Consider the following 26,483-nt stretch of genomic DNA (forward strand, 5'->3'; position numbering starts at 1 on the left):
AACTCATTGGGACAGAGCTGGACACGGGGAGGTGTGCAGGGCAGGCCGGGAACTGGCATCGATTTACGTGGAACACCAACGATTGAAAAGCCAATGCGAGGATTCTAGTCACAACAGAGGAGCACTGAGGCGCCCTGGACTCAGCCCTGGGCTGGGCTGCCAATGAATGGAACGGCAAACACGTTGTTTTTCCCGCAGGAAGCGGAATGAAGGAAGGAATTACGGCTCCCCCACTGGCGGGAACTCCTGAGGCCGCGCCCCGCCCGTGACGCGCGTCCGCCTGGAAGCGCTTCCTGCCCGTCACTTCCCGCGCCGCCGCCGCTCCCGCCGGGCCGGACCCGTGTCCCTGCCCAGCCCCGCTCCCCCGGCCCCGCCATGGCCATGAGGCAGACCCCGCTCACCTGCTCCGGGCACACCCGGCCCGTGGTGGACCTGGCCTTCAGCGGCGTCACCCCCTACGGATATTTCCTGATCAGCGCCTGCAAGGGTGAGGCGGGACGGGCCCGCTTTGTCCATCGGGGCCCAGCGGGGGAGCCCCGGCTGGGTTCGGGGGAGCCCCGGGGTGGGTGCGGGGGAGCCCCGGGTGGGCGAGGCGGAGCCCCGCTGCTCGCAGGCCGCGCATCGCCGGCCGGGGGGCTGTGCCTGGGGGCCCTGTCCATGACACAGCTCGGGAGCTGTGGAATGACGGCGGGAGCGCACGGCCGGTGTTCGTGGTGCTCCATGGCCGGGTTATCCCGGGGGTATCGGAGCCCGCGTGCGCCCGGCTGGGATCCGAGTTGCTGAGGGGATGGGAAGCCTCCAGAAGGGGTTTATTTGTTAAACTTCCCGTTTCTACCGTCTGTGCCCACGGGCTGTAGGTCCAAAGTGAGCTCCCGTTTGGCCAGGGCAGCTGCCTTGCTGCCCTCAGAATGATGAGGACTCTCTTAGTGTGTGAATAGCATTGCCTCTTCATGCATGTATATATTAATCTTATGTATGCACAAATTTTAAAGGACATTCCTTTCTGCCTTGAAGTGCTTCCAGCTGAGCTCTGCATCTTGTGTGAACTCTTTGATAGCCTCCCAGAAAAAAAAAATGATAGGAAAGGCTTTCTATTACTACTTCATTTTTATCTCTCTGTGTTTAAACGTATCTCATTGCAAACATGAGGCTGTGCCTGCATAGAGGCAGCCTGATAATATTGTTCCAAAGTAAAAAAACAAATCTGTCCTGACTGAAGAAAACTTTAGTAAAAATAAAATTCGAATGTTTCCTTCTATCTTAACACAAACCTGAAGAAAACTTTTATCAGAGAACTTTTATTTCATTTGTATAAGTATTTGAATGTCTATACTGTTCAGATGCATGCAGCAAGTACAGCTGCACAGCTAAGCTATTTAGCTAAGCTCTTTTACAAAGAATGGCTTCATAAAATATGAGGTATTTCCACGTGCTAGTGCAAGGGAATATTAAAAAAAAACCAAACCAAACCCACCCCAGTTTTCTTCTTTTACCATGTTACCTGATTGTTGGTTTTGTTTCTGTGAAGATGGCAAGCCTATGCTGCGTCAGGGAGACACAGGGGACTGGATTGGCACGTTTCTAGGCCATAAAGGTGCTGTTTGGGGTGCCACTTTGAACACAGATGCCACTAAAGCAGCAACAGCAGCAGCTGATTTTACAGCGTGAGTGATTAACTGTCTTTGTGGTCTGTATTTTGATTTTAGTCTGTAGTGCTCTTTGGTGACATGATATAGTTGTACTAAATTACTGGTTCATTTTTCTTTCTTTAGTAATTGTTAGCTTATTTTTAGGTAGCCAAATTAAAACCTAGACTTTTAGCATCTTGAAAGCAGCTACAGTTAATTCCAACATGATGAACAACTGTGATTGCTTCTTGATATGCTTAATTACTGTACTACTTTGCTAGAATAACTTTTCTATGCAGCTCTAATTTTTGGCACTGTAGTTAGAGTTGAAAGAGTGATTTTTACTTTGTTTCTAGCAGTTAGCCTCTTTTTATTATAAGAAAATTCTAGTGAATTATTTCTTTGATGTTTATGGTGGTGTTTGTGCTATTTGCAGTATAAATTAACATTTGGCAAGTTGGATCTTGTTAATAAAAGGCAATCTCTTTTAATAAAGTTGCAGAGAACTACTACTCTTAAAACTAAAATGCTCATTAGTCTGCATGGTCCTGAAGAAGAGGATAAAGGAAAGTGGTGGGTTGGTCCAAAAAAAGCTTTAGTAAAAACATATAATGTATTCTTGTTGAATAACTGGGTTATAACTTATGAGAATGTAACACTTGTGATAAAATGTTATAATGGCATCAGGAAATATTGCTCACAAACTCATGTGACTGTCCAAGTTGATTTGTCCTGGTGCTTCTAAAATACGAATTTTTCCTCTTGCTGTTTAGCAAAGTGTGGGATGCTGTGTCAGGCGATGAACTAATCACATTGGCTCACAAACACATTGTCAAAAGTGTGGATTTTACACAGGTATGAGAAACCTTTATACCTTATACACCAGGAAAGTAAGCCTTTGAGCATGTTCTGCTGTTAGTTACTTTTCTGCTTTTTAAATGTGTATCTTAACAGGCAAATAATCTAACATACCACTGCTCGTTTTTAAGATTGTAGATTAAATGCAGTAAGTGTATTAGAAGCTGTCTGAGAGAAAGAACTGTTATTTTAACTCACAGATGAAGGCTGGTATTTTGAATCAAAATAGAGTTGACTCTCTCTAATTTCTGTTTCAGGATAGCAATTATCTGTTAACAGGTGGACAAGATAAGCTCTTGCGTATCTATGACTTGAGCAAGCCAGAAGCAGGTGAGTCTGCTTTTAGAACTGATTCTTGTTTCTTTAGAGTTAAATACAAGTTCTGAAATTAAAGAGTTATTTTCTGTTATGAGTCACAAAAGACAAAGTTGAGGATTGTTTTACAAGTGTAGTGTCTGTACCTTTTGCTATAGTAAGGTCATAGAATTATAGAATAGTTTGGGTTGGAAGGGTCCTTAAGACCTTAAAGATCATCTTGTCTCAAACCCCCCTAGACTAGGTTGCTTAAAGCCCCATCCAGCCTGGCCTTGAAAACTTCCAGGGATGGGTCATCCATAACTTAAAGTTTATCTATAATGGACTTCAAACATAGCATGTTTCAGTTCAATGCAGACTAATTAAAAGTAAGTCTAAATAATTAAATTTCAGTCATCTGAAAGAAAAAAAAGACTCCACATTTGTGTTGATACTGAACTACTTATGGTTGATATGAAGCTAGAGAACCTTGATGTTAACCTAGTGAAGTTTTTTAAAATTAGGCAATCAGATAACCAGTTTACAATTTATCCTGTTTCTGGAATAAGATCTACAAATAAAGTCACAAATGTTTGAAATAATTCTACAGTTTCTAGTAAATGGAAATCCATATAGTTTAAGAAAGCTCCCAAACTGCTGCATGACATTATTTCATATTAAAATATTTGGCTTTATTTTAAGAACCTGACATTGTTAGTGGACATACTTCTGGCATTAAAAAGGCTTTATGGAGCAGTGATGACAAACAGATTCTTTCAGCTGATGATAAAACTGTCCGGTAAGAAAAAGTTAACTTTCAGTTTTCTAAGAAGCTCAGTTTTATTGTCATAATCTATGTCAGAATATAGTTACCTTTTTTTGTTGTTGTTTTAAGGATAATCCCAGATTATTATAGTTGCATGCAGTGGGATAAAAGCCTCGAAAGAGTAACTGGAAACAGTGCACACCTGATAGACAAAGCCCTCTTTCTTTGCCATGCTGGTAAATTGAGTGGGCTTTAGTGTTTTTATAAGATGTCTCATCTAGTGATGGTTAAGTTTACTCTGTCTCCCATTGGTAGGAGATGTGTTGAAACCAGATAAACCTGGGCTTCTGGGAAGATGAATTGACAAAGACCCTTCTCAGACCATGCTCTCCGGAAAGGATGGAAGATGTGTCTAATGGCTTCCTCAGCTTTCTGGATGATATGACCAGTGTCATCTCATGCCTAGCAGAGCCAGCTAATGAACTTACTTACTTACAGTAGAACAATTTAATTTCTGTTTAGATAGCTCTTGCACCATCTATCTATAGGTAGAAAACTATATTATCTTAAATGAATCCCTATATAAATTGGCATTAGTACCTCTTGGTCTTGTGAGGTAAAAAGGCAGAATGGAATTTTCAAGTTTTGTTTCTAGAAAGATCTATTGCTTAGGAGATTTAAACCAAGATTTTTAATCTCCCAAGAGAATCCTTGAGTAGTTAACTGGTGTGTGTACCATTTAATGTTGTTGCATTAAACTGCAAGTGTAAAATTATTTTAAAAAGGAGGTGTGTCTTAGCTTGTCCTAGGTGACAACACAGATAATGCCACTGAAAATCTGAAAGTACCTGTGGAATCAAATCCCGTTCTTCAGATGCCGTTTTTTGATCCAGGTCTTGCCATGGATGGGAGATGAAAATTGCTTGACTTGCTGAAGTAATCTGAGAGTCTTCTTTTTCCTTTTTGTTTCCTTTTAAGCCTTTGGGACCGGAGTACCATGACTGAAGTGAAGTCACTAAATGTTGCAATGTCAGTGAGCAGCATGGAGTATGTTCCAGAAGGACAGATACTTGTGATAACCTACGGGAAGACTATTGCTTTTCATAGTGCAGAAACGTGAGTGCACAACACAGAGTTTTCACAGGTTGAGTAATGGCCTTGGTAATGGGGATGAAAACTGACAGTACAAGGCTAAAATCACCAAGCTGTCAAAACTGGCATCACTGGACATCTTTTCTTGAATGCTTCTGTCTTGTCAGAGGCAGAGTGTGAAACATCTACCCTCTTATAAAATAGTGAAACCTAACTGTCTGTGAGGTGCTAGACTGTATGGGTTTGGTGCCATTTTTTTGTTTCCCACTAGCTGTAATTGTGGTTAAATACGTTTCAGCCAGGTTTCAGTGCAGTGCTTTTCAGAGAAGTTATTTAAACATCTTTATGATATTAAGAAAGAAGTTATACACTTAAACATAGTCCAGAAAGTAGTTCTGAATGTGTGAGCTTTTGTTTTGCTTATTCTAACTTGATGAGCATGGTTTTCGAGTATTAAAACTTGCTTCAGAAACTCTAGGGGGTTGTATTCTGTTTTTCTTAAAAGCAGCTGAGATTAGTAGAATCACAGTTTCTTTGGGATTTTTTTTAAAATGAACTTTATTAACAAACTTTTTTCCCCTCAGTCTAGAGCAGATTAAATCATTTGAAGCACCTGCTACAATCAATTCTGCATCACTTCATCCTGCGAAAGAATGTTTGGTTGCAGGCGGCGAAGATTTTAAACTCTATAAATATGACTATAATACAGGAGAAGAATTAGGTATGTTTGTTTTCTACAATCAAAAAGGAGTTATGAAATGGGTATCCATTAAATAATGACTAGTAGGGCTTAGCATAGCATGCTGTGCAAAAGGGTGAAGAGGTATATTACCAGTTTAAGCATTTTTTCCTATCTCAGTATACCCAACATTATTCTTCTAGAACTAATTAAAACCTACATTCAGCAGCTCTTTGCACCTATTTAAAAGAAAGTCACATTTGGTATTGCTGCATAGCTCTGTGTTGACTTGAGTGTCGTACTGTAGCATTCATTAGATATGTCAGCTTTTATGAAAAATGTGGTACATGTTGGCCAAATTTATTTGAAACAAAAAGCATGTTTCCAAGTTTTTTCATTGATCCTGTCCTTGTTTAAAATTGTACGTGTGTGGAGTGAGTAGTTGAAGGAACAGAGCATGTGTATTTTGTGCTGCTGGCTTGCTTTGTGGTTTTGTCTAGAATAAACAAGCACCTTTTTTCTTGCAGTTAATGAAACATCAATATTTTACCTAAATTAGACATTGCTGAGATACCGATTCATGGAAGCTTTGTTTTGTATCAGAAGCTAATTACTGAGAAAGTGCCCTCTCATCAGTGGTTTTTTCCCTCCTCTTCTAATTGGTTTGTACTTAATCATTTCAGTCATTGGCTGAAATCTGAAATTTATGGTCTTGGTATGTTCTGTTATAGAATCTTACAAAGGGCACTTTGGTCCAATTCACTGTGTGAGATTTAGCCCTGATGGAGAGTTATATGCAAGTGGCTCTGAGGATGGTACACTAAGGCTGTGGCAGACAACAGTAGGAAAAACCTATGGTCTTTGGAAATGTGTAGTTCCTGGTAAGTGTGTGCTTATTCCTGGTGAAACTTGGCTGCTCCATGGGTGCTTTTTAAGTAATATCTGTCATTAGTGGTAAACAATTAATTTGGTGCAGCAACTGCTGTTTTCTGAGGGTTTCTATATCCACTCATATGTGATAGATTTAAGGATGTACCTTTGTAGCTGTAATGTAAGCAATTAACCCTGTAAGCTTTTTGTATATAGACACTTTGTGGATATTTAAGCAAATAGTCTGATGTATTTTTATGTGAATGAGCAAGAAACATGCAATACCACCTTCATAATTCTGAAAGAGATAATCTCTAGAAAGAAGTATGGGTAGTAGTTTTATATTGTACTTTGGTTCTTTCAGCTTGGGGGGAGGGAAGCAATAACTGCAAGTGAGTTTCATTAATGGAATTGCTTGCCCAGATGTTTCTCCTCAGCACTAAATTAAGTGGAAATTACTTTATTATTATTATTATTAAGGTGAGTGGGTGGAACTGAAGGTACTGACTTTGTTTTTCTTCTCTACAGAAGAGGAGAATGCAGAAGCAGCAAAAGCAAGGGCTACCCTTCCAGGAACTGCAGAGGAAGAAATAGGTAATGCACTGAACTGTCAGCTTCCACTCAGCTAAGTGTTAAAAAGATCAGTCAGGATGATAGCATTCTTTAGTATGGAAGAGGTAGTTTCCCTCAAGTATCTTCTGGCATTTTTCACTCTTTTTAAAAGGTGTTTGAATGCATTTTCCTGAAAATCACCATGTGGTAAGTGTCAGACTGGTGCCTGGAGCTGTGCAGGCTGAACAGATGGGGTTGAATAGCTGGATCAGGCTGAATGGGAAAACAAACTGAACTGGTCTTTAAGCAACCCATGCAACATTTCTTTGGTTTATATATCTAAGGTGAAGTTAAATAAAATTCTTTTTATTTAGTTGCAGAAGAGATTGCCTCTGAAAACTCAGATACAGTGTACAGCTCAACTCCTGAAGTTAAGGCCTGATTACTGCAACTGTTACATGACACATGGACATACAAGACTAAATCAAGTGAGCAGTGACAAACAGCAGCCTTCCAGAGTGAGCTCTCTACGTAAGGCAAAGATGGGCAGTAATTGATGAGAATGCGGTGGAACTGGCTAGGTGTTGTCTGTAAGAGAACTGAGTATCCAAATAAAAACCCAAAAGACAAGTAGTAGAGTTTTGCTGTCTTTTTGGCATAACTGCCTACTGTCTTTTCAAAGAAGTGTGCAAGCCAAGATCCAATCTCTCCAATTTCAATTAGACTCATTGTAGTGTGCTTTCTTTATTATGGAGAAGAGATACAATGGCTTTTACCCTTTTTTTTTTTCCTTGAAAGTTGGAAGAATTGGCTGTAGTTGAAAAGAAGGGATTATGTACTTAAAAGTATTTGGTTCGGGTTTTGTTTCATTGTATGCTGCTTCTGAATGTTTAACTGTTTTCAGTTGTCTAAATAAAATGCCTCTCAAAACTTGTACGTTACTGTTGAGCATTGGGTTCGTGAAATGGAAAAGCAACCAAATTAATCACGTAATCTTTTCTAGCATCTTGGTTTTGTACTGTACAGAGGGAAAGCAAAAGAACGTTTTAGTGTTGGTACAGAGGGTGGCAAGTTCTTCGATCTGTAAGCTTTGTGTCTTTTTTTTATTCTTTAAAATTTGAATGTAAACGTGAGTCTCTAAAATGAAAAACAGCGAAAACTGCTAAATTAAATGTGCTGCCTGAAATATTTGGTTGTACATGAAAATCTCAGAAGTTGGCTGCGAATCTGTATAAAGCTTGGGTTTAGTCATCCAGACTGGATAAAAAAGTTACTCTTTCAAGGTTACAAATCATATTTTCTTCATTAAAGAAAATAATTGCTGTTCTTCCACTTGTCATTTCCTTTAATGTTATGCTGAAAGTTTTACATAATGCACTCTGTATGGAAAAGAAGAAAGTTATACAGAGGTATATTTATTCACACACCTTTTTACATTTTAATATTCATACTTGTCCTTACTGTCCTTTTGGATTTTTTTCCCAAGAGTACAGTACCGCTGTCATCTTAGAAAACTGAAGCTTAACATTTGAACATAAATTGAAACATGGGCAATTCTACCTGAACATAAGAAAATACTTTCCCCTTGTGAGGGCCAGTCAAACATTGGCAGAGGTTGAGAAGTCTCCATTCTTGAAGATACTGAAAACCCAACTGGACACGGCCCTAGGGAGCCTCCTGTACCTAACCTGCTTGGAGGGGTGGTTGACAGAGGTCCCTTCCAGCTTCACCTGTTGGGTGGGGTGGAAGTAAGAAGAAAGCACAAAGTGATACCATGAATGATGGTTTCTTAGTGCATCAGCTATGTCAAGGGTATATTATTTCACAGACTGTTCCAAAATTAGTTTTGCAATCTGAATTTTGTTTTAAACACTAGCAACTTCCAACCCTCTGATTTACAGCTAATTGTCTCTGCCTTATTAATTCCACTAAGGCTTTTGAGGGCTCCCAGTCTAGTACTTCAGCCTGGGAACTTCCTTTTACAAGTTAAAGGATGTGTTTAAAGCAAGAAATCAAAATGAAACAGAGCTATACTGAGACAGACCTAATATCTAATAATTGCTACCAAAACACTGCAAGAAATTAAAAAAACTCCAAAACAACCCAAGTACATGAAAGCTTGTAACTTCTGCATTGTTTTAATGTATTCTAAAGTACATAGTGCAAATGGTATATATTCCTTGTAGAGTGATTGCTGTCTTTGAAGAGTTGCTTCTCAAAGCACACATGTAGTTTTGGTATGGGAAAGGCAAAAAGAAGAGTGTCCTCAGTTTTCAGAGCTGTGACCCTCTGCTGCTTTACCTCATCCTGTTTGTGATTTCTTTGTTAGCACTGAGCGAGTAGGGCTGAAGCTGGAAGACGTTTCATGTAAATTAGAGTATTGGGGCATGGTCTTAAGCTCTGCCAGGGGAGGTTTAGGTTGGATATTAGGAAGAAATTCTTTACAGAGAGGGTAATCAGGCATTGGAATGGGCTGCCCAGGGAAGTGGTGGATTCTCCATCCCTGGAGGTTTATAAGATGAGACTGGATGTGGCACTTAGTGCCATGGTCTGGTAACCACGGTGGTAATGGATCAAGGGTTGGACTTGATGATCTTGGAGGTCCTTTCCAACCTGGCTGATTCTATGATTCTATGACTAACAACGTTTAATACTTCTTTTTCATGCTAGTTTGTGTCCTTATAGCTCTGGGGGAAAAAAAATTTAAAGCCAAGAAGTTGTCGGTGGCTTTGTTATTGGACTTTCATTTTTGCAGGTGTCACTACAAGTGAGTAGTGACAGTACCTGAGTTTTACAGGTCAAGTTCATAGAGCCCATGTGTATGTGTGGCACTAGTTCCTCCCTGAAGATTCCACGTGAAGGAACGGGAAAGTGCCTTGACTCGTGGCCACCCAAACGGGCAGGTTCGGCGTCTGTATCGCTAAGGGAATGGCATATCCATGTCATCATCATCATCATGGCTAGGCTTCGCAAACAAAGATTTGGGAAGGGCTCTACCCACGTTTATTACAAGCGTGCTGGTGGCTAAAAAGGCCAATACGAGACAGGCAAGTCCGATTGCAAAAGGCACAGCAGAAAGACTCCTTAGGAGATATATTCTGCAAGGCACGATTCTTTCTGCGTTGTCTTTTCTCCTCAAGAGTGATCCTGCGTGCGTTCTCAAAAGCATCAGCAGCGTTAAAGATAGCGTGTCTCCCGGCCTCCCAACTGGAGGCCAGAGAAGACCAGTTATGTTGATCAATATGGCCAAGACTGAGATGTTGTTTCAGGGAGTCCTTGTAATATCCATGTATCCATAAAGGAATATCCCCGGAGCTCCCGCTGCCGAAGGGCCGTGGTGTAGCCCTGGGGAGGCTGCTCGCTGGGTGAGACCGCAGCTCCGGAGCTCCGGGCTCGGCGCCCACGTGGCGGTGGCGGGGGAGCCCCGAGGCCGGGCCGGGCCCGCCGCCGCTTCCTGCCCGCGGGGCGGGGCCGGACTCTGCCCGCCCCGCCCAGACCGGCCGCGGGGGCGGAGAGCCATGGCGGGGCGAAACCCTGGCACCGAGCTGGGTAAGGGCGGCCGGCGGAGCGGGGGCCCGGGCCGGCTCCCCGGGGGGAGCTGCGGGGCTCCCGGCGGCAGCCGCGGGACGCGGGCGGGAGAAGGGAGTGCTTGGGGCCGGCCCACCTCGGTGTGTAGGAGCCGGGCTGCTGCACAGCCTTGTCTGTCTGAAAAAAACAAAACAGACCTACGAGTCCTGTAGGTCTTCTGAGGTATTCCAGTGGCATGTAACCGGGAGGCCGGCAGGAGGCTGTTTTCCCCTTTGTTACTGGAGGTTGAACACAAGTTGAGGTTTCCCTGTCACACGGGACTTTCGCTGGAAGGGTTCCGAGCAGGGCGACAGGCTGTAGGGCGGCCGGGCCTGCGGGGCTCCACAGTCCCAGTCCTGTCACAAAGCTGGGCTTGGTCCTCTCTTACACACCTTGCTGGTTCTCACGGAATAAGGCTCCCTACTCTCTTTCTTCCCAAGGGATTCAAAACACTCAGTTAGTTGGATTCTATTTGCAAACCTGGGACTTCACCTCTTCTCATCATTCTTATCATGCTTGCTCTCTGAGGAGTGATAGGGATTTTCCAGGTAGTCTCCAAGCCCGAAAGTTGGCTCTGCCTCGGGTAAAGCAGAGAGCAGCCAAAAAAGAGTTTCTCTGGAGCAATTAGGAGAATTTCTCTTCTGCTCATTGCGGGGAAAAGAAAAAGGGCTACAGCTTTCTCACTTCTCCACCCGGCAAAACCCAGCTGCAGCAGTGGAATGAATTAAAGGGATGAACCTTCCCACAATCTGCCTTTAAGGTGTGATAATTTGGCCAGCGTGAGTAAGCGGACAGTTAAGTGGAAGAGATACAGGGGTGGCATCATGGAAGATGGGAAGCAAAGGGCAGCTGGTGTGGGACAGGGATATCTGTAGGTGCGAGCAGAGTTCAGGAGGCCGTGCTGCACGTGGCCTCATGTGGCTGCACTCCTATCACGAGAACAAGCACAGGCACTTTTACAGAATTAACATGCAGTTTAAATTATTAACTTTTGGACAAATGAGAGTTGACTGAGTTTTCATTCACTGAAATCGTGGACATGTTGCAACTCGTAGAAGTGAACTGTCTTGCTGCTCTCTGATGTGCTTGTTTGTGGGCTCTTTGTAGGGACGGGTGAGTTTCAGCTGTAGCCACCTGAACAGCATCTTTTTGCTGAAACAAACATGTTAATGACATAGTGACAAAACTTCAGTCTGTTAGGAAAACAATCTAGCACAAAAGTTTGCAAATACACTCCAGTTATTTTAAACTAGGTGTGGCGTGCTTTTTCTTACTGTAAACTCAATCTTACAATTAATTGTTGGTATGTGTGAGGAGTCCAGAAACTTGAATGTGAAGCCAGTTCAGTTCTTATCGAGCAGTCACCCTCCAAGAGGCATACACATAAGGAAGACCCTACTGTCTAGTGGGAAATTATTGGAAGAGATGGGCAACCTCACTAACAATTGGCTGGATCTTGCTGTGCAGCCATAGTCAAGGGAAAAGTGTTCAATGTGCAGCTGACCAACACAACATAATCATTGGTTTTTTGCACCCAGTGGAATAATCTTTGAGTATATCCCAAATACTTTCTATAACTCTGTCTTCTCCTGTAAGTAGCCCTTCCCTGCCTAAGAGGCAGGGTCAACTGATGCTCAAGATTATCAACAGAGAGCACAGAGCGATGGATATCTTCAGGGCTGCACCATGTGGCCTCTTACAGCTGCAGCTAATCAGCTGTACCTGGAAAGGCCACTGCCCTCAGCTTATCCGCAGATATTTGTTGCCATCCCTTCCCAGTGATCTTTATTTAAACCAGTTGTGGTCCAAATGAGCTGGGTTAGATGTTTGGGACAGGGGAATGGTGTGGTGACCACATTTAAGTGGCAGCTTCTAGCAGCTGCCTTATGCTGGCTGCTTTAAAGGGAGAACTGAATCTCCCTGCTGTTTACTCGCCTGCTAAATACACATCTGAAATACAGCAATATTCTTAATAGAGCACTTAACATATCCTTCTTAATGCTGTACCTTAGCTGGTAGCAGTACTCAAAAAGAATATGTTAAACCCTTACCTTTATCTTTCGTGGTTGCTAACAATACACACTGCTTCTGTGATTGAGGCACTTCAGTTTTTGAAGGTTTTTCAAGCTTGTGGCAGCAGTTTTAACAGTAATTCAAGTGATTTGCCCTGTGTCTCACACAGCATTTTGTAGGATTATAGTTTTCTAATGGGGACATCTAGTGGTGAAATATATTTTACTTAAAAATATATTATTTGAGTCCTTTTCTGTGTCTGTTTCTGTGCTTGCTACGTGTCATTATTTAAGCAGTAAATTTCTGATCCTGCCGTCAGAAAGCATCTATTTGTTTATCAACAAGCCAAGCTCTTCACAAATCATGGAATGCAGTGCTTTCCCATGTGTTTCTTTTTTTTTTTGTAAAATAAATATATTTTTGTAAAAGCCCTTAATCCTTCCCTCCTTCCCATCGCTGTGCATTTGTAGAAGAAGGTGTTTGCTTGGGATAAAGAACAGGTGTGTGTTCCACAGATGAAGACACTGATGTGCACGGCCAGAGGGTCACTAGCCTAATACACTGATACATTTGCCATCATAAAGTCATGTAAAGAAGCCAGATAAAGAATTTTACAAGTTTTTCATTCCACAGGAACTGTTTATGGGGTCGTTCTTGTGTACTTGGGTTCACCACGATGCCTTCAGGGCCTGACAGGAGTCTGCCTCTCCTGCTCTGCTCACAAGGTTGCTCGGTTATAATAGACCAGACATTTCATGTGTTGTCATATTTCAGAAAAGTATCAGATGCAACTTTTTAATGCCACTTCACAACAAAATAGTGAAACATGTCAATGAGTATCTGATTTATATGTGTAAGCTAGTAGCATACTTCTTTGGTTTGGGGCTGCAGACATATGGGTTTTCTGTTCCCTGCAGGTGCAGTTTTGATGGAATGACTTCAGAAGTTGTGGAGAAAGACATTTAATAACCTTGGTTAGAGGCAGAAAATGGCAAAATAGAAAGTTTAAAACCAGGCAGTGCTATCTACTATATTTATCATTTGTTATTCTGGTGAAAGGGTAAATGGCCTGACCAACCTAATTGCCTTCCATAGTAAAATGACTGGATATGTTGAAAACTTGGTCTGATGGTTTGGCTGATGCTTTGGGGCTGATACCAAGCAGGGCATTACAGGCATCTAGCCTGGGACTTGTCCTGTTTAACATTCTTTTCAGTGACTTTGAAGGGGCAGTGGCTTGTTTGCAAAAAGTTTGCATAAAGTTTGCAAATGAGACTGAATTAGTCAGATTGTTTAGAGGGACCCAAACTGGCTGGGGAAATGGGTCAACAGACATCCAGCAGGCCCAGAGACAGAGCCCTGCCCCGGGAAGGATAAGTCCCAGCAGCCACATGGGACCTTCTGGGATGTGCCAATGGGAACATGGAGAGAGAGGGACTGTTCCTTCTGCCCAGCACTTGTTAGAGCATCCCTGGAAGACTGTGTCCAGTTTTCTTGCTTCCCAATAGGAAAAAGAGATTGATGACCTGTCACAGCTTCAGTGGAGGAACACCACAGTGGGTCCAGGGCTGGAGCACTTGCCCTGTGAGGAAATGCTGATGGAGCTGGGCGGGTTCAGCCCAGGGAAGCAATGGCTTTTGGGGGTCCTGACAGCTGCCAGCTCATCCCTGCAGGGAGTGTATCTAGAAGGCAGAGCTGTGCTCTTCACAGCATTGCTTGATGAGATGAAGTAAGACAGCAGCCAGAGAAGTTCATACTGGATATAAGGAAAAACTTTTTCATGCAGAACAGTCCGGTGGTGGCACAGGTTGCCCATAGAGGCTGTGCAGTCTCCATCCTTGGGGACTCTCAAAACCCCATTGAGCAAAGCCCTCAGCAGCCTGAGCTCAGTGCTGATGCTGCATTGCACAGGAGGTTGGACTAGTGACCTTCAGAGACCTTCCAGCTCAAATTATTCTGTATGTTTTTTTACCTCTATGTGTGTATATATGTATATACATGTATGTCTGTGTATTCTGAGCAATGAGTATTTAGTTCTTGGATCTAAAAAACCCAAAATCTATCTGCGTTGCTCAGACCCTCTAACTGAAGGGCCAGAAATACACTAATTATGTTTCAATTGATATTTTTAATTATAGTTGGTATTTCTGAGCCATTTACATGTGAGAGCTAGCCTGTTGGTAAGTGGCATTTAGATAATGAAGTGTTGCATCCCTTTCAAGACAGCATGATTCTGTCCTAATATATTAATAGCTGGTTTTAGCCTGTACTGTGGCTCTGGTTCTTCACTGTTCCTTTCTAACACCTTTTAAATCTGCTAGATAATTTTACTCAACTTTGAAGGACAGGGAGATGTCTGAAATAAGTAAGGCACTGGGTGGAGTGACCAAATTAGTCCCTCTGTTGAGAGAAAGGCAGGCACAGATCAGCATTTACATGAATTTTCATTGTTTGGGCTTTATGCAAATAACAACATGCTGCTTTAGTCCGTGGTTGTAAGGACAATGTCAGGACAGCTGAGTTATTGGAGTGAGGAGAGGCCTCACTGAAGCCAGGGAAGAAGAGAAGGAACAACAGGGGACTTGGATCTGCAGGAAACCAGGCCCCTATATCTGCAGCTTTCCTTCTGATGAAAGACTTGTCAGTGTTTTTCAAAGTGCTTTGGAGGATACCAGGATCCATTGTGTGATTTCACTAATGTCACAAGATAGTAGAGCTGATTTCTAGTTCAGGGCTTGTGCTTTCATGTCCTGCATTGAGTATCTGAATGCAGATGGCCTTGAGGCTGAACTTCTTTCATATAAAGAAAAAAACATCCAAAAATATGGACCTGTTGGTCCATACCAAGTGTCACCACAGAAAAATAATTAAAGCTTCTGTCTCCACGAAACTGAATAACCCCCAAACCTCTAAACAGCTTACGTGGTAAGACAACTGTAATAAGACTTAATCCTGAAGCCTTTTCTTGCTCTTCAGTGACTTTGCTCAGCTCTGCACGGCCAGCTGGGGTCAGCCTGTGTCCAGCTGAATTACCTCGTTTTCCACTGAAGGTTCAGGACGCAGCTTCACTCGCTTCTCCAGAAATAACAGCTTTCATCACTTCCCTTACTCATTTTATCGTGTGTTCATGGTAAGAGCAGGAGCACACATGCTGTTTCTGGCACAGAAAGGAAATAATCAGTTGGGATGCAGCTTCTTTTGGGGACAGTGCTGCCTTAAAATGCTTGTGAAACTACTGCCTCAGGCATTCTTGAGCTTTCTGTTTCACCATCTGAAGGGATGCCATTGACACATTTTTTTAAAGCTTTTGGAAAGCTTAGTTCGTTTTATGAAGATTGTGTTAGGTACCTTAGATATTTATGTAATTATCCTAATGAAGTGGGTTTATTTATTGTTTTCTGAGGAAATGGTTGGTATTTTTGGGTTCATGTTCTTCAAAGAGAGGAGATGAATTTCCTGTTAAGAAATTGAATATGATTTTTTCAAATGTCTTCAGAGAAAAAAGTAAACTTGAGGAGTGATTACAGAATATTGGCTAATTAGCTGTAGTGTAACTGCTTTAATTACTTTTATCCCTGAAGCCACATGACTGTGCAGATGACTAGCAGATGACTTATTTAAAAAAAAAAAAAAAGACGTGTTCACACTGCAAGGTTAATGAGCCTAATTAAATATAGTTTTCCTTAGCCAGATACTAAATCATAAAGCTTGGGGGAGTGAGGGAGGGCAAGAATCCAAAGGCAGTCAGTTCTATTTCAAATAATGGTTTTATTCTGATTTTTAATGGAAAAAAAAGCTGGAATTGTGATTGGTTTTGCTGAATAGAGATACTTACATCTAAAGATTTGATGAGACCTCACATGGCAAACTTTGAAAGTCTATTTTGAGACGATTACACTGAGACATATTTGTTTTCACTTGCCCATTGCTTTAATTAATGTAGAAATGGGCTTGAATAAAAGGTCTGTGTTAGATGGAAGTCTCCATCTGCTGCTGCATATTACCAGAACCTTTGTCCTTCCTTGTGCTGCGCAATTTTTATGACACCATTTTATTTCCTGTAGGCCGCATACCGTCTCATATTAAGCTGTACAAAAAGGATGGAGTTCTGATTTTGTAAAATTATTTAATTTTTTTTTTAAATTTTCTGCCTTTGCTGTGCACAGTGGTTTGAGATCCCACATTCAGAAAAATACTTGGAGGTCCAAATTCTATGGTCTTTCAAGGAAACTTGTGTCTCAGGCACCAAAATTAGATATTAGACATTACTGAGTTGCCATGTGTGAGTTACCTTCTTCACTAGCCTTGACTTACTGAAAACAGAAGGTAAAATGTGTTACACAGTGAAAGGGGCTTAAGCCAATGAATTTCATCATATTTGCAAAGAACATTTGGTCAGCTGTTGCTGATCACCTGATATTTGATGACTTTGGTCAAAGCAAAAGTAGTAACTTATTTCACTTCCACACTTCTTCCACATATTTTCTTCCAGTGGTTATAAGTTTACTTTTTTATCTTTTTTTTTTTCTTTCTCCAAATGGCATAATACTTTTTCCTTTAAGGTAATCTAGTGTGCAGTGCTCTGTGTTCTGAAAAGATTCCTCAGACCTTCTGAGTAGCTCAAAAGTCAGATGGGGTAGATACAACACCTCTATGTATGTTTCTACTCAATCCAGCATGTGATGAATCCTGAATCCTCTGCAAGTAATGACTAATGCACAGTTAACCTCATGGGGGAGATTTATGTTCTTTCATTTAAATTTTCATCTCAAACTTGAATTTTCCCTATGCAGCAGACTGGATACTGTCTTCATATTCTCCCAAACTCTTCTACAGAAGGCTGGAATTTTTTCTAAATTAATTGTTAGTTGTATTTATTGGTTGTCTTTAGTAATGTAGAAAGAACAGGTTAGAGTATGCTAAGTAAAAGGATCCTTATTAGAGAATGAGAAGCTGATTTTCTTCATCTAAACTTTTTTCTTTGATTTTATCACATTTTCCAAAGGGGCTGAAAGGTTACTGTGCACCCAGTAGGGTTCCAAAGCTATAATAATAAATGGTATTATGATTAAATGATATTACCTAAGTACTTGGCACATAGTAGGAGAATCATAACACAGAGTTTGTGTTTCCTACTTTTATGTATGTATTCATTTATATATGTATGTGTGTATTTATTTATCTACTTATTTATTTATTTGGTTGGTTGGTTAGTTAGTTGTGTTTTCCTCCCTCATGGACTTTGTCAATATTCCCTGTAGTGGCCCCGTGGAAAGTGGTGTATGGGCACTGCTGGTCACGTAGGAACTTCAAGCTTAAGGCCACTGCAGGGGATTGCAGAGGTTTCACTAGTCTGTGTTTCAGCTGTCTGTATAGTTTGCATTTATTGATAGGCAAAAAGGAGGAAAATTCTAGCCATAGCTTTTGTAGCAATAACTTTTCTCATCTGCTTTCCTCGTGTCAGCTGAGCTTCCTGCTTTTGGGGCAGAATGGATCAGCCTATAGCTTTGAAAACATAGAGAGGTAACAAAGAGTTTGTTGTTCACTTGTTTTGCAAGGTTGCAAACCACTCCTTTCCCTTGTTGCCATGCAGTGGGTCTGATGCTAAATTCTAAAGAAATCCATACATTCTTTAGGATTCCTTTGAAATTCTGTCATTGATTTATTTTTTCTGCTTTTAGCCAACATTTTCACCTTGTAGACACCACTCATTAATATTTTGTATGTAGTAATAGAAAAGTGGTAGCACAGTGGCTTACTGTGCTCAGAACAAGATTTTATTTAGCTATTAATGCTTTTATCCTGCATTTCCAGTGAGTCATCTTTACCCTAAATTGGTTTCTCTGCGGCTTTTTGTAAGTCTAGGAAAATGAGCTTTTATTTACACATACTTTGGCTAGTTATATTAGTTTTCTACTTTTTTTTGGCTATTAAAGCTATCAAGGGTAAGATTTCTGTACCAAATTAGTGATTTTGGCTATCAGCTTTTTGTATTTTTAAGTTTTAAATCTTTTTTTAAATCAATATGCTCGAGGGAAATGCAAATTTAATGCAGCGGTAAAGAAGATTCATAGAGATAACATGCTCTTAATAAAGTCAGTCACCCAGAATTATTATCTCCTAGTATCTATGCCCATGTCTCTATTCTGACCTCAACTGATGATGATATTTGATGATTGATGGGGGTGATTTGCTGATGATTGGTGGTTAATGATTGTTGATGTTGTTTTCAGAGTATTTTCATGGAATGCTTATATGATTAGTATTTAGAAAAAATATTTGTGTTTTGGGATATGAGAGATTTTAAAGATATTCCGATTTCTTTTTCCTATGTACTCCCATGAGCAGTTTGTGTCTATTAATATTAAAAATTTACACTTTTGGTTTATCATACTAAGCAAAAATTTAAAGATTCAAGAGCTTGAACCTTCAGTTCTCCTTTTTCAGTCAGTTACCCTTTGTTAGCCTTCATTAAGCAGAGTCCAGTACGTGGTTCTTCTGGTTCTGGACAGTTTCATTACTTTAGTAAATGTTGAGCATCTGCTTCTCTTTGGGTTATTGTTCATGGATACTGAAACTCATTGAAGTTGTGAGCCAGTCTCCCTTCAGTGGGCACCTGAAGGAATTCACACGTTGAAGATGTTGCCCTGAGTCCTCCCAGGTGCTTGGCAAGGTGAGCACTCCTCGGGCTGCTTCCAGAAGGGTGTGTTGCCCAGGAATTCAGTACTTTTGGAAACCTGCAGTTAATCAGGCCCTAGTAGCAAATTCAGTAACATTAGCTGCAGACAATCACAACCTAAATGCTTTGTTATGCGTGAGTTTGTTCAGGGTTTTTTTTGAGCGTGTGGGGTACAGTTTCTGTAAAGAGGTTCACACACACAAAAAATGCTGTTGTATCCTGGGACCCAGCAGACAAGCAAAGGGCTGAATAAGTGTTACTGTTTATTCAGAATAAAGTAAATCAGCAAGCAAAGGCAGAAGGCTGTTTTGTGGGTGGGGTTTTTTTCATGCTACATGTATAATAAACGTCTTAGTCCAAGACTGGCAACACAATGTCTCTCATCAGGGCTAAGTTAATTCAGTTGTAATGGCAAACAAAACATGCTATGTGAAACATCCAGACTCTAACAGAAGATAATGCTATTTTGGACTGGTGATAAGTACACAGGTCCTTAAAAGGACATGAAAGCACAACATGCTCTTCAGAGGTTCCAAACCAAGCTACAACTTTCTTCTAAAGTATCACACCATAGATTGTAAGAACACAGAAATAGATAAGGCTTTTTTTTTTGTTTTTCCTCCCAGAACTTGGCTGGCTCTCGAAAGTGTATGTGAATCGACCTGCAGTTGTGAGGCATGCAGAACAAATTAAAAAATGGAAAACTTTGAAAGGTAATTGGCAAGTAAGTGCTCTTCTTATGCATTCTGTTCCTGTATTTTTAAAGCAGTCTCTCTCCCTCTCCAGGCTGTAATATTGAATTTTTTTCAAGACACATGTAAACTTAAAAGATGTGCTTGTCCATGTCTTATTTTAATAATTTGTATTTGATGATGATGGGATGGAATAAGGTGACGCATTTATCCAAACAAGTTAAAAACCTTATAACTCATGAGTGGCAAAACCGCAAATGGATTTAAGTCATCTTTATTCATGAGTGGATTAAATTGTATATTACTATCCCACCACATTTATTCTGTTTCCCAGACAGACTTCTCTGCATGCTGCCGTCTTATTTTTTTTTAATTTTAAAGCTGTAAGATATGATCGTGGTCCCTGTCAAGTTTGACCTACCTGGATGATTTTTCTTTACTTAAACATTCCCAATGTGTGTGATTTCATTGCTTAACTAGTTTTTACCTAAAATTAAAAAAATACTGACAGGCTGTGGCATTTGGAGGGGGGAAGGAGCCCACTAATATTAGGGGGACTGACTTTTCAACTGCTGAGATAAGGTAAATGGTGGGTTATTTTCCACCTTACTACTAAATAAGTTAATGTAAAGCATCACTAAAGCCAGTGGTGCAAATGAACTTCTCTTCAGGGCTGACTTGAATTCATTGAACACACGTTTAGAGTGTCTTAGCAGTTACCCTCAACCTCTGCTGGTTGCTGCCCTCCTGGCAGAATTGACAGATACTGGCCTGGTGTGCCTTTTGGTTTCTCCAGTTTATACATTACACAGAGCCACTCAGTCACCAGCATAAGCTGATGTGTTCTGCAGTGCAGGACAGGTGAGGCACAGCCACGTGCTGGCTTCTGCCCCCTCAGTGGCAGGATGGGAAGTGCTGAGAGGGGAATGGCAAGCAGAACTGGCTGCAGGATGCTCTGAGTGGTTTATCAGCAGCATTCGGCCAAGGGTGAGGTCTGAGAAATGCTGTGCAGCAGAGCTGGAGCTCCCAGTGAGCTCCCAGCCACTGGGTTGTAGCTGGTGTCCAAAATACAGACTGATTCTTCATTCACCAAAGAGCTGTTCTGCGAGAAGGTTCATGGGATTCCTCCCCACTGCTCACTAAACAAGTGGTTTGTGTGCAGCAGTAACTGAAAACCTGGAAGCAGGAGGAAGGAGTCAGCGGAGGATCAGTCTTAACAGTGGAACATAATGGAACAAAGCAAGAATCATTTAATTACATTCAATTACATTGAAAAAAGTGCTCAAAATAGTTGACATCCCGAGCCCAGCATGTTGTGCAGCCATTCTGGAGTGGCTGAAGCTGTGTTCACAATGAGCACAGATCTTGGTGATGACAGTTTGGAGATAATTTGATGTAGCTGTAAGATCCTACTGGGAGGTGATAGAAAAAAAATCTTCCTGCCTATTTTTCCATCCTGAAAGTTTGTGCTTTGTGTGTTATGATTAAATAAAAAAATTGACATAAACTGAGGAAAGTTAGACACTAACTCAGCATTTCTTAAAAGTTTCTTGTGCTTAAGAAGTTACTTGATACCAAGGTTCTGAGTTGGGAAATAGTATCAGGGAGAAAATCGAGAGGGTATTTCATAATCTTGGCTATCCTCAGATACTGCAGGTGCAGTAATGTAAAAAGAAAGTCTGATTTGACCACCCTTACTGTATAACTAACAGAGAGAGCCACAGGCTTTCATTACAAAGAATCATTTGGAAGAAAGGGATTTAGTGTCACTCCCACAACACAGCTGGAGGACAGATGTTTATTACTAATACTTCTCCACCCTCCTGTGTAGAAACGTTGGTACTTCAGCAAGGTTTTACTTTGAAGAATGTCAGAAGCATCTCTCCTGTATTTGAACACTGTCACTGCAGGATAGTCATGTGCTGTTTATTTCAGAGATGATTTTGAACCTTTGCGTGTTTGAATGTAAGGAGCATCACAGATTCAAATTCTGCAGCCCATTGCCCAAAATACACATTTGGAAAACCCTTTAAAAAACCCCCAAAGTTATTGGAACTCCCTGACTACATCTGTCTTGATGAGTTTATGATTCATGTCATAAGAGATGAGACAAAAATTCCCTGGAACGAAGAATAAAAAAAATCCAAGTGGAAGAAACACAAAACCATTTAAAGTGAAAAACCCCTTTGAAGTATTAGAGGGTGAAAGGAGAAATCAGTTAGAAAGCAGTCAGGCTTAGACTGACAGAGGCCGGTGATGGTTCATTACTCTGTTGAGTCACCCCAAAGCAGGTTTCAGTGTCACATTTACTGCAGGTGCCGAAAGGAGACTCCCATCAGTGAAGTGTGAAAGTTTTGTAGGCAGGCCAGCCATGGAAGATTTGCAGAGTAATACCTTCATGCAGAAACAAGCTTAGCTGCCTGCACTGACAAATCGTGTCAGAGAGCAGAGCAATCAGAGAGGGGCTTTATGGACTTTGCTGTTGCTGTACAAGTGCCCAGGAAGAGATGTCAGCTTTAAGTGAAGCCATCACTGTAAATGAGCATTTGCTGGAAGACCTTCAACAGATATTTCAAAATAATCTATTAAGCTCAACTTTTGTTCAGCAAAAAAGCTCATAAAATTTTTAATTGTGCTTCTGTTCCACTCTTTGATTAATAAGTATTTTAAAATTCTGTAGCATTTTCATATAAAGAGTGCTTTAGCCTTGTCACTTAGCTCTTGCTTTTGATTTTTAACTTTACACCAAATAATTACAGAATTGTTTTTTTATTCCTGATTTACACAAAATAAAGTGGAAACATCTGGAGTCTACACCCTAAGTTTGAAGAAGCTTGGGTTCTTAACCCTCCCAATTTCATGTTTCACAGCAGGATAAGCATGCAAACATGCAAGTGTGCAAATTGCTGATGTGTAAACTCATCTGGGTGCTGTCGATTGCAAACCTGTGCTTCTCTTGAAGCATGTGTATAATTTCTTGGGCATACAACCCTTAAAAGGTACAGACATACTGTGTAGCACACGGCATATTATGGCAGTGAGGTATCTCACATAGGTGTTTTTTATCTTTGTCTTACAGAAACAAGATGCTTTTTTTTTCCAGATAAAAATGTCTGATTCTTGCAGAGCCCCGTTTGGTAGTCAGCCTTTGCACCAAAAATTGGAATTTGATCCTTTGGTTCTGAGAGTGGACTTTTGATTCCAAATCTTTTCTATATCATTAGATACTGCTCAAGACATGAATAAATATCTGCCAACCCTGTCTATCATAAGCTCTTATTTGTATATCCTCTATCTTATATCCTTTGCGTTTCCTCATTGTCAGAGTGAGTGCCAGGCTTCCGATTCCTGCATCTTCTGAGTCAGTTTGGCTTTAGAAGTGGAAGTGGAAGTACTATATTTCTTGTTTTGCTCCCTTTGTAGGCTGCTTGGCTGCTGAAAGCTGTCACCTGCATAGACCTCACCACTCTTTCAGGCGATGACACTCCTTCAAATGTTCAAAGACTGTGTTTTAAAGCAAAGCATCCTATCAGAGAGGATCTGCTCAAAGCCTTGAACATGCACGATAAGGGTATGGGAGCTTTTGTTGTATGTATTTTGTAGAGAAAATGTCTGCATTTCCTCATTATTTTTCAGTTTTCAGAAATGGCTTTGGTCCACTGATTAAAGTCATATGGTTTAGAACCAAAGGGGAACCAGGCCTCTGGTTTAAGCCATATACATAAAATATCAAAGATTGTTCTTTTTTTAAAATTTGGATTTATGGACTCTTCAGACAGTGGAAGTATTAAATATGAGGTCTATTATCTGAGACTTTTAGAGGATAGCATTTTAACTAGAAATGCAGTAGCACTGCATTAACATAAAGACTGCTCAGTTGCTGCTGGCCTCAGTCTGGCTCAACAAGTAAGAACAGTTTGTCTTGCAGCAATTTGCTGATTAAGCATGTCTTAACTGTAGATGTTGGCATTAAACTGTGAATCTGTCGATAAATACCTTGGAGTTCTAGCTCCTGCTGATGTAGACTTGCTCCGAGGGTCAGGTGAAGGAACACGAGGGAGGAAACAATAGGGAGAATTACCTGAACCGTTTGAGCAATAGAACAGACATCCCTGGTGCAGGTGCTTAAGACCCTTGTGAGAGTGCAGAAGTGGGAGATGAGAACAATGCACATGTGCTCATAATATGGACTGCACTGGAGAAGGCAGAATTGTGTGTCTGAAAAAGTGAACTGTGGCTTTTGCAGGCATTACTGTTGGAGCGGTTTGTGTATATCCTGCAAGAGTCACCGATGCTGTTAATGCCCTAAAGGCTGCTGGTTGTAACATACCAGTAGCTTCAGGTAAGCTTTATTCAAAAATATACAATTAAATATTTTGATGTTATAAAATATGTGGAAAGATCCAGAAATTTGGGCTTGCTTCTGTGTCAGGGAGTAAGGTGTAAAGGTAACAGGTGGAAGGAAGGGAATGGAGGGGAGGATTTTCTTCTGGTCTAATCTTTTGTTTTCTTTCAACTTCAAGCTTATCAGGAATGCCAAGTCTGTTTTGCTGGAAGCTCTTCAAAAAGGTCTTTAAAATATATCAGTGTTTTCCTCGCCTGAATAGAAAAAATTGAGATAGTATGCTGGACAAGTATCAGGGTACACTAAGTAGATGAAGATGATGATGATAATAAGAGGAGTTCTGATATAAAGTTTATTTTCTCTATCAGTTGTTTGGCTTTTAAGTGTAATCCTATCTCAAGTTTAACTGTAGCCAGCAACTAAGCAACACAGCTGCTCGCTCACACACTCCCTCCCAGGATGGGGAGGGAAAGAGAACTGGAAGGGTAAAAGTGAGAAAATCTGTGGGTTCAGATAAGAACAGTTTCATAATTCAAATAAAATATAATTAATAATATTAATGGTAATAAATGCAATGAAAAGGAAAATAACAACAAAAAAAAGAGCAAGAAAACACAAGTGAGACAAGTGACACAGATGTAAAACAGTTGCTCACCACAAGCAGTAGCCCCCAGCCAAATTTAACCCTAATTTATATGCTGGATATGATGCCATGTGGAATGCATATCCCTTTGGGCAGTTGGGGTCTGCTGTCCTGGCTGTGTCTCCTCCCAGTTTTTTTGTGCACCCCCAGCCTACCCGCTGGTGGGGTAGGGTGAGAGGCAGAAAAGACCTTGACGCTCTGCAAGCCCTTCCCAGCAGTAGCCAAAACATCCTTGTAATACCAACACTGTTTCCAGAACAAATCCAAAACACAACCCTGTACCAGCTCCTGTGAGGATAACTCTATCCCAGCCCAAACCAGCACATCCTAAATCTGTGCAGAGCTGAGGGTTGTTACCTGCTGGGCACCCTACAGGTTCAGAGCCTTTACACACAACTCTCTGACAGTGCCAGCTCTTCTCCAGTCACCACATAGGAGAGACAAGTCCTGAATCCACAATAAGCAAGAAGTAGAATCAAAGAATTATGGAGGTTGGAAGGGAGCTCTGGATGCCACCTGATCCAACATCTTGCTCAAAACAGGCTAACTTTGAAGTTAGATTGGGTGTTTAATGCTAAGCCCCATGTTTTCTGGTGAGTTTTTTTGTTTTTTCGTTGTTGTGTGTGGGAAAAATACATGCTAAATGCATTTATATGTCAGAGAAAGACAATCTCTGAAAAAGCCATTGTTTTTTCCATTTCCAAAGTTACCTTTGGGTTTTGTACTTACACATCATAAACATAATCCTAAGTAGATCTCATTGAAAGCAATTTTTGCTGTTTCGTGATTTAGCTGTTAAACAATATTACTATGATTTAACTTGAGATACTGCTTAAAAGAATTGGAGAGAATTAAAAATGTATGTATTGCTTCATATCTGAGTTCACTTCTTGTTTGCTCAATTCTGCTGGAGGCAATAGATATTTTGCTTTTTATGTAGGCTGCTCTGGAAAAATTTTAAGATGTGAAAGATCTTTTCACAAGATGCACTTACTATCTTGCTGGACACTGGGTTTTGAGGGTAGAGCTAATGCTTCTTGTGGGTGAAGAGGGGGTAGGATGAAGTGCCTTTAGATTTTTTGAATCATAGTATGGATAAAAAAAAGAATAACTTTCAAACTTTTTGGTGTATTAGAGGTATATGCAATCTTATGGTTAATTTATAAAACTTTAAAACATTTCTTCCCTCTACCTGCATCCCCTTTCACGCTAGTGGCTGCTGGGTTTCCATCTGGACAAACTCCTCTAGAAACCAAACTGGCTGAAATAAAACTGGCTGTGGAATATGGTGCCAGAGAGATTGACATTGTCATTAGCAGGAGTCTGGTGCTGACTGGCCAGTGGGAAGGTAAGTACCCACCCTTTGGCAAGGACCCTAAACCTCTCTGTATGCACGTGCTATCTTTGTGTCTTCCCCAAATCACCACATCAGTCCTTGAAGAAAATGGTCCCTCCCCCAATAGTCACTGATAGTCTGGGGCTCTCAGCTAAATAAAACCTATTTAACTAATTCTTGACAGAGGGTTGCATTTTTTTAAAAGAATGCTGTTGAAAGTCATGTCAGGTTGGACATGCGGAATGTGCTTTGAAAATTCAGGTGTATTCCTTCTGTGCCTTTAGAGGATTTTGTGTAAAGAGTTAAAAAAATAGCGAGTGAAAGCCTAATTATTTGAACAGTTTTGTAGAAAGCCCAAGGGACTGTTAATGTAGATGATACCTTGTTAAATATACATGTTTCAGTTCTTGACAAAAACATGTATTTTAGTTGTTTTCCTTCTCCTGAAAATTGAGGGTACAAATTGACT

At 40.9% G+C, this 26,483-nt stretch overlaps 2 protein-coding genes across 2 annotated transcripts in view; both read left to right on the forward strand.

The window, feature by feature from the left end:
* Positions 1-312: 312 nt before the first annotated feature.
* Positions 313-7,945, forward strand: STRAP (serine/threonine kinase receptor associated protein). Its single transcript, XM_027699711.1, has 10 exons — positions 313-487; positions 1,529-1,664; positions 2,402-2,483; positions 2,744-2,816; positions 3,483-3,579; positions 4,525-4,662; positions 5,223-5,359; positions 6,049-6,198; positions 6,716-6,781; positions 7,114-7,945. Exons 1-10 carry the CDS (start codon positions 376-378, stop codon positions 7,179-7,181), a joined length of 1,059 nt encoding a protein of 352 aa, XP_027555512.1. The 5' UTR covers positions 313-375; the 3' UTR covers positions 7,182-7,945.
* Positions 7,946-10,201: 2,256 nt separating this feature from the next.
* The window catches only part of DERA (deoxyribose-phosphate aldolase), a 53,432-nt gene continuing 37,150 nt past the window's right edge, over positions 10,202-26,483 (forward strand). The window contains exons 1-5 of the mRNA XM_027699706.1: positions 10,202-10,288; positions 19,625-19,722; positions 23,114-23,261; positions 23,937-24,032; positions 25,892-26,026. Coding sequence (XP_027555507.1) covers positions 10,258-10,288; positions 19,625-19,722; positions 23,114-23,261; positions 23,937-24,032; positions 25,892-26,026 — 508 coding nt within the window. The 5' untranslated portion in view covers positions 10,202-10,257. The remainder of the gene's footprint in view (positions 10,289-19,624; positions 19,723-23,113; positions 23,262-23,936; positions 24,033-25,891; positions 26,027-26,483) is intronic.

The sequence above is a fragment of the Neopelma chrysocephalum genome, unplaced genomic scaffold (genome assembly GCF_003984885.1).
Source record: "Neopelma chrysocephalum unplaced genomic scaffold, ASM398488v2 Primary Assembly neopelma1_139, whole genome shotgun sequence".
NCBI lineage: Eukaryota > Metazoa > Chordata > Aves > Passeriformes > Pipridae > Neopelma > Neopelma chrysocephalum.